General features: G+C 54.0%; 1 protein-coding gene across 5 annotated transcripts; it reads right to left on the bottom strand.

Annotated features, from left to right (window-relative positions):
- Window positions 1–266: 266 nt before the first annotated feature.
- Window positions 267–6,479, bottom strand: THYN1 (thymocyte nuclear protein 1). 5 transcript variants are annotated; one of them, XM_038535593.1, is made up of 8 exons: window positions 6,258–6,476; window positions 4,038–4,219; window positions 3,116–3,184; window positions 2,677–2,769; window positions 1,876–1,896; window positions 1,668–1,763; window positions 1,277–1,427; window positions 267–474 (listed from the first exon to the last, which is right to left on the bottom strand). In XM_038535593.1, exons 1-8 carry the CDS (start codon window positions 6,307–6,309, stop codon window positions 428–430), a joined length of 711 nt encoding a protein of 236 aa, XP_038391521.1. In that variant the 5' UTR covers window positions 6,310–6,476; the 3' UTR covers window positions 267–427. The 5 variants fall into 5 exon arrangements, with proteins under 5 accessions (XP_038391521.1, XP_038391523.1, XP_038391522.1 ...); XM_038535595.1 differs by lacking the exon at window positions 3,116–3,184 and having other exon boundaries at window positions 6,258–6,479; XM_038535594.1 differs by lacking the exon at window positions 1,876–1,896 and having other exon boundaries at window positions 6,258–6,472.
- Between the last annotated feature and the right edge of the window lie 1,107 nt (window positions 6,480–7,586).

Genomic DNA, 7,586 nt, shown 5'->3' with positions numbered 1-7,586 from the left:
AGAGGAGTCCAGTGGTGCCCTCATCTGGCAAGCTGTGCTGCAGCTGCAGAGGGTTCACACCCTGTGGGACCCAGGCAGCTTGGGGGGGTATGGGAGCCTGGGGTCCAAAGACGAAAGTTTGAGTGGGTGGCAACAGCCGGAGCCTGGCCCCTGGTATCTGGTGCAGTAAAGCAAGACGGGACACGTAACCTCCCCTGCATCTCAGCCAGGGGCACAAGATCTGCACTGGAGTGTTCTGTTCAATGCTACTTGAAGAGAAAGGTTTCCCAACTTTGACATTCATGTTTTATTGGGAAGGGTACATGAAGACCACCTCTGACACAGCCCCAGGGGAACCGACGAGCAAGGCGCCGCACACCTTCTTTTGTCTTCTAAAAGCTGCTTTCTTTGGAGTCCTGTCTTGCCCGTTCCAGCCACAGGGTCCCAGTTAACTTGGCTCCTTCTCCTCCAGGCTCAAAATAAACTCAAACTCCTCTACCAAAGAAGGGGAGAAAGAGAGCGAGACGTTAGGTGTGGTCTCCTCCTCAACAGGGAAGTAGTGCTGGGCACTCCACATGGTTACTGAGGCGGGCAGTCGTTCATTCAAAACCAGTTAGGGAGCATGTGCCAAAGCACTGCTGGGTCGTGGGTACCCAGTCATGGGCAACACCGGACCCATGGGTTCCTCCCTCGTGGGTGTTAACAGGTGAGGAGAACTTCAATACTGTGCCCCAGTTTATTTTTTATTGGTGTTCAATTTGCCAACATCTAGCATAACCCCCAGTGCTCATCCCGTCAAGTGCCCCCCTCAGTGCCCATCACCCAGTCACCCCCACCGCCCGCTCACCTCCTCTTCCCCCACCCCTAGTTAGTTTCCCAGAGTTAGGAGTCTCTCATGGTCTGTCTCCCTTTCTGATATATCCCACTCATTTTCTCTCCTTTCCCCTTTATTCCCTTTCACTATTATTTATATTGCCCAAACGAATGAGACCATATAATGTTTGTCCTTCTCCGATTGACTTATTTCACTCCACATAATACCCTCCAGGTCCATCCACGTTGAAGCAAATGGTGGGTATTTGTCGTTTCTAATGGCTGAGGAATATCCCCCTGTATACAGAGACCACAGCTTCTTTATCCATCATCTTTCGATGGACACCAAGGCTCCTTCCACAGTGTGGCTACTGTGGACATTGCTGCTATAAACATCGTGTGCCCCAGTTTAATCAGTAGTCCATGTGAGTTCATGGAGTCATTCGGGCATGCGAATAACATAAAGAATAGGGCCGGCTCTTACCTGGGGTCAGGGGCTGAACGGAGAGTCTGGGGTGAGTGAACAGAGCCATATTCTTTAAGGGGCCTCCAGTGGCTTTGTGGGCTTGGTGATTGGCTTTGAGCTCAGTCAGGGTAATGTAACGCTTCATCAGCCGAACAAACTGTACATCCACCTACGTGACAGAAAGACAGGTTCAGGTGGGTTCTGTCGACTGCGGGTTTTAGCCTCTGGTGGGACGTCCTGATGGGCAGGGCTGCCAAGTGTCCTGTTCCGAGGCCCAAAGCCAGGGTAACCTCATGTGATGGTAAGAGCTGGACTTTGTAGCTTGACCTAAAGGCACCTCACACCTCCTTCCACCCTCTCTGTCCATCCTTTTCCTCTCACAAAATAGGAAAAATTCAGAAGTCTTTACCATGGACCACTTGGGGTTGTCTTCTTTGCTGGATGGGTCATAATAGGGATTGTTTTTCTCAAACTGTGTGTGGTCTGGGTAAGCCTCCTTCACAATCTGTAACCAAAACCAAGTCTCTGATCATACGTCGGTACAGTCACCTCTGTGGCCAATTTTTAGTTCAAGTCCAACCATCCCTTCTGACCCTGCACATAGTCAGCTCTCCTACCTTGCTGTACAGCCACTGTAGCTAGAGCAAGCATCGGGAATCAAACCTGTTTTAACAAAAATCTTAAAAGTATGTTTTAAAACCAAGTATTAGGGGCACCTGGGTGGCTCAGTGGGTTAGGTGTCTGCCTTTGGCTCAGGTCGCGATCTCAGAGCCCTGGGATGGAGTCCCGCATTGCGCTCCCTATTAAGGGGGGGTGTCTCCTTCCCCCCCTCCCTCTGCCCCACTCTGCATGCACGCACATGCGCATGCTCTCTCCCTCTCTGTCAAATAAAAGAACATGAGCACAAGCAGGAGTGGCAGGAAGAGCGGGGGAGAAGCAGGCTCCCTGCTGAGCAGAGAGCACGTCGCAGGACTGGATCCCAGCACCCTGAGAGCCTGACCTGAGCCAAAGGCCGATGCTTAACCCACTGAGCCACCCAGGTGCCCCATAAATAAAATCTTAAAAACAAGACACAACCAAGAGGTTATTATCAGTGCCACTGTTTTTCCACCTGCAGTTAATAATAATTTTATCCTAGTAACTTCTCCTTTGGAAGAGCTATCATCAGGCCTGTTTTAGTGAAAGACCAAGGCACACAGATGAAGAGAAGTCTGTACTGGTGGGACCTGAGATGAAGGCCTGCCCTGTTACAGTCCCTGCTGTGCTGGCCAGGGTGGGGTTTCCATATCCTTGTGACATCAGGGATGGTGAGGAGAGTACTTGTCTTTTTGTTACTGATTTGAGCTGTGTTCCTGTATGTTCACATGAGTAGGTCTCCCTGAAGGGAGGGGGTTAAGATGAACACCGGTACGACTGACCTTCACTAGTCCTGCGATGCCTGGCTCCTTGCAGTTGCTATGGTAGAAGAAGGCTTTTTGCTCCAGCTTCATGGCTCGAAGGAAGTTCCGGGCCTGTCCCAGGAGAAAAAACAAATGTCCTCCTCACCCTCTGGAAAACACTAGTGAACAGAAGTCAAGTCTGCTTTTATTAGATGAGATTCTCTTTTTTTGCAGCTTCTCCCCAATTCAATACTTGCCTTTGCCGAGACACCTGGACTTGTATCCAGACGCTGGCCAGAACACAGGCTACTTGTAAATTATATGCAGAGGAATTAAGGTACTTTTGAACACACGTTCAAGTTGTGGGATCCGGGAAAAAAACCATGTTGGCCAAGAGATTTTGCTACTGAATGAGTCCCAGGAAGGAGACAGGCACTGATCTGACCCTGGGTCGTAGGCCCTGCTCTTACCCTCTTACCTGGTAGTTGCGAACACCATCCCAGCATGCTGTCTGCTTGGGCTCTGCCTTAAGATCCTCAATGCTGAACTAGGCAACAGGAAATGAATTCATGCATTACACAGTCTTGGGGCCAGTTGGTATTATATGGAAAGTAGACAGTTTCTTCCCCTACTTGCTGTACTGAGGTATGTAGTTTACTGGGAAGTAGTTCCACAGAGCTGCCTCTATTGGGCAAATGTAGAGTAAGCTTTTGTTACCGTGTTATCTTTGGTAATTAAAAGGACTCATTGAATAGATAATCCAGATGATACAATAATCTGTTGGTTATTTGTATCTCACTCATTAAAGTATTATATATTTCTCCAAAAAAAATATATATATATATTTCTCCTATAATATTTCAATTTTCTTCAGGCTGTTATTAAAATTGGCTTTTCTTAATTCACTGAATACATACTAACTTGGCAGAGAGATACGTAGGAGCAAGTTAGGTGGCCAAGAGTAAGGCAACCGAAAACTGAAATTTTGCCCAGGTCGGGTTAGCAAACTAGAGCTTTGTGGCCAAATCTGCCCATGCCTGATTTAGTTAGAAATTTTATTGGAGCACAGCCACACCATCTGTTTACGTGTTGTCCATAGCCACTTCCCTGCAACAACGGCAGAGCTGAAATAGCCATCGTAAGACACAAAAACCTAAAATATTATCCAGCCTTTTACAGAAAAAGTTTGCCACCTCCTGCCCAAGATAGAGGATTCACAAAACACATAGTTGCTGGTAATAAATCCTGCTGATTTTATTCCTATCTTTTCCCCAAGCCTGCACTTCAGAGAAGCTGACCATGGAACCCTGTGGTATCCCACATTCCCTTCTGATCTTAAAAAAAAAAAAAAAAAAAAAAAAAAACCAGCTTGAAGGGATTAGAAAGGTACCTGGTCTCACCTTCACATCTACACCTTTCTCTATTCGGCTTTGTGGCTCAGACTTCATCAGCCAGTAACTGCTTTGATTGTTCCCACAGTTTTTAGAGGCTGAAGTCTTCTCAGGGCTGGAGTCACCCACTCTAGTGGATGTCCCCGTGGGTTTCCTAGTCTTCGTATGTTTTCCTGCTGGCCTCTTACTGTCTGCAACAGAAGCAAGAAGAAACTGGTCATGCCTGCGGAGGAGTTAGGCTCCGTTGTGGGAAAGCACGTGCTTTGGAGTCAGACCTGGATCCAATTACTGGCAGTAGCAGCTGAATTGGTGAACTTCAGTTTATCTATAAAAATGGGACAGGAATGGCCACTTTACAAGCTATCTCCTGGGTTATCCATTCAGTGGGACAAGAATACTGTACATGGTTGTGGGTGAAGACTGACAGTCCCAACAGAGTCCCTGGCTTCTAGTAAGTAAATTCTTTTCTTTCCCTCACTCTCTTCTATACTTTTGCAAAGGCTATTTCTCCCCAACAAGGAAGCTGAGTACCTCCTCCACAACTTGTTTTGAACATTAAATATGATAGTGCAAACGATGGGCTTACATAATGGCTGGCATTACAGTATTAGTTCAGTAAATATTAGCTATTACTATCATCACTATCTCAGCGTTCTTTTTTACTTGCTAACTGTGCTCTGTGGCCTGCCTCCTGCTCCTTGAAGGTGCCAAGAAAGGTTGTGTAAAACAGCTCATTCTGGACTTTGTAGAAGTCCATATGGCGAAGAGAACTTTTTTTTTTTTCCCACAGAGAATTAGAGAAAATGTGCCTGGAACATAGTAGGCACCCAATAGCTAATGGTTGTTAAATTCTTACTATATAAGCTCTATTTGTTACCCTAACAGTAAGTCAGTTAATCTACTTAATGTGTGAGATGCTCATCTGCTGAATGCCCCGGATTACACATTTCAGTAAATGGTATGATCAGGAGCTGTCCCCTGGTCTATCTGAATCCACACACACCACCTCTGACTTAAGTCCCAGCTCATCCATCAGCTCTCATTAAGTATCATTTATGGATTCCTAGTACTTAGACCCTCCCTGCCCTAGTTTTCAGGTGGTCCCTTTGGAGTGAAGCACACTGCGAACACCACTGTGTTGCTAAATTACACAATGTGTTGTAGTTAATCTAGAATCTCTGCCGTTCCAAAAGCACTTTCTCTACCTTCAATTGCTTTGCTCCTGCTCTTCATCTGCCGCTCATCCTTGTCAATATAAAAATGGCACCGCGTTTTGCCTGTGGAAAGCTTTCCCATCTCTAAGGCTGGACTCCAGCTCCACTTCCCTCTCAAGGTGTTCCCTGTGATTCCTCCCTGCTCTCCTACCCTTAGCCAAGGTTTCCTAGACCCTATCACTGGCATCTGTCTGCATTCTCCATGAGAGAACTGGATATTCTTGACCTTTGTATGAGCCACTCTATCTACACCAAACTACTGCTGCAGTGAACACACAGAAGAGGCTCTGGGTACAAGCACAGCGGGAAGAGGAAAGGAGACCATGGAGGGGCTGTAGGGATAACATTAACAGAAAATAGTCCAAAAAGGACTCTCCTCCTAGGCAGGGAGTTGAAAGAGAACAGTAATTCTTGCTTTTAAAGATTGATTTGAGAGAGAAAGTGTGAGAGCTTGAGAGCCTCAATATGGGCAGAGGAAGAGAGAGGGCAGCAGCAGGCCCCACGGAGCGTGGGGATAAAAGGGGCCTGACCCCAACCTAAGATCATGACCTGAGCCCAAAACAGTAGTCCCACGCTGAGTAGTTCCACCCCCTGAGCCACCCGGGGGGCCCTGGCAGTGAGCAGCACTTAACAGATCCCAGAGAAACCTTTACCCGGCTGCATTTTTGCAGCCCCAGCAGCCCCAAGGAGCCGCTCACCTGGCTCGGCGGCCCCCAGATGTTGCTCACCTGGCCCAGCAGCCCCAGCAGAGCCAGGTGCTGCTCACCTGGCTCAGCAGTTCCCAAGTGCCAGTCACCTGGCCCAGAAGCCCCTAGGTGCCTGTCACCTGGCCCAGCAGCCCCTAAGTAGCACTCACCTGGTCCAGCAGCCCCCAAATGAAACTCACCTGGCCCGGCAGCCCCAGCAGCCCCCAAGTACCACTCACCTGGCCCAGCAGCCCCAGCAGCCCCCAGGTGCCGCTCACCCGGCCCAGCGGTCCCAGTAGCCCCCAGCCGACCCCCCCAGTGCCGCTCACCTGGCCCGGCAGCCCCGGCAGTCCCAGCGCGCCTCTTCCGGGGGTTCGGCATGGTTTCCTTGCGGGGGCTGTCTAGGAGCCGGGTCTGAACTCAGCCGAGAGGAGCGCGGGCAACTGTGCTGTCGGCCCCAGAACCGCGCAGAGCGGGAGACGCGCGGCCGCAGCCCTGCCGGGGCCGGCCCCCGCCCGCCGTGCAGGCCCCGTGCAGCCCCCGTGCAGCCGCAGCCAGCGCCGCGTCCGCCCCCAGACCTTCCCGACCGCGCCGCGCCGCGCCGGCCCTCCGCGATCCCGCCGCCCCGCCGCGCGGCCCTGCCCGGCTCCCGGCTCCCGGCGCCGACGCCGACGCCGCGGCGCTCCCTGGGAGTTGTAGTCCGCGGCGCTCGCGGGCCCAAGGGGCCGGGCGCACAGGCCCGCGGACGCACTACAGCGCCAGGCTGCCCCGGGCCGCCCCGCGCACGCCCGAGTCTCCGCGCCGCGCCGCCCGGCGCAGCGCCAGCGGGACGATGTTGCGGAGCGGCTGGCGGCTGGGAGGCTGCTCCACGGGCGCGCGCGGGCCCGGGCCGGGGCGGCCGCCGGGGCGGGGCCTCCTGCATCGACCGTTAATTCTCCCCGCGCCGGCAGAGGGCCGGGCCGGGCCGGGCGGGGGAGGGGTGCCGCGGCGGGAGCGCCCGGACAGCTCCCCCCCCGGCCCTTCTCCCCCCCGGTCTCCCCCGCCGGGCCGCCCCTGCCGCCCCCCGTCCCCCGGGGGGCGGAAGCCTGGCGCGGGAATCCTGCTCTTCGCCCCTGCTCCTCCCCCCCTCTCCCCCTTCCCCCTCCCCCTCCCCTTCCCCTTCCCTCCCCCCGTCCCTTCCCTCACCCCCGCCCCCTCCCTCCTCCTCCCCGTTGTGGCGGGAAAGCGGGGCGCGGAACAGCTGCTCCGCCCCGGGGCCTCTCCCCCTCCTTTCCCCCCCTCCCCTCCCTCCCGCTCCCCTTCCCTCCCCCCTTCCCTTCCCTCCCCCCTGCCCCCTCCCTCTCCTGCCCCCGTGGTAGGCGGGAAGCCTGGCGCGGGGACAGCTGCTCCGCCCCGGGGCCTCTCCCCCCCCTTCCCCCTCCCTCCCCCCCCCCCCCCCCCCCCCCTCCCCCCCTGCCCCCTCCCCCTCCCTCTCCTCCCCCTGTGGTGGGCGGGAAGCCTGGCGCGGGGACAGCTGCTCCGCCCCAGGCAAGCCCGGGCCTTCCCTGAGCCGACGTTCGCGGACGAGCCTCCCGACCTCGCAGCCCCGAGTCCGGCAGCCCCGAGGCGGACTCGTCCCCTCCCTGCGGGTCTGCGGGGCCGCGGGGGCTCTGGCCTCC

Source organism: Canis lupus, chromosome 5, assembly GCF_011100685.1.
Source record: "Canis lupus familiaris isolate Mischka breed German Shepherd chromosome 5, alternate assembly UU_Cfam_GSD_1.0, whole genome shotgun sequence".
Lineage (NCBI taxonomy): Eukaryota > Metazoa > Chordata > Mammalia > Carnivora > Canidae > Canis > Canis lupus.
This window is presented reverse-complemented; position numbering and strand designations above follow the sequence as displayed.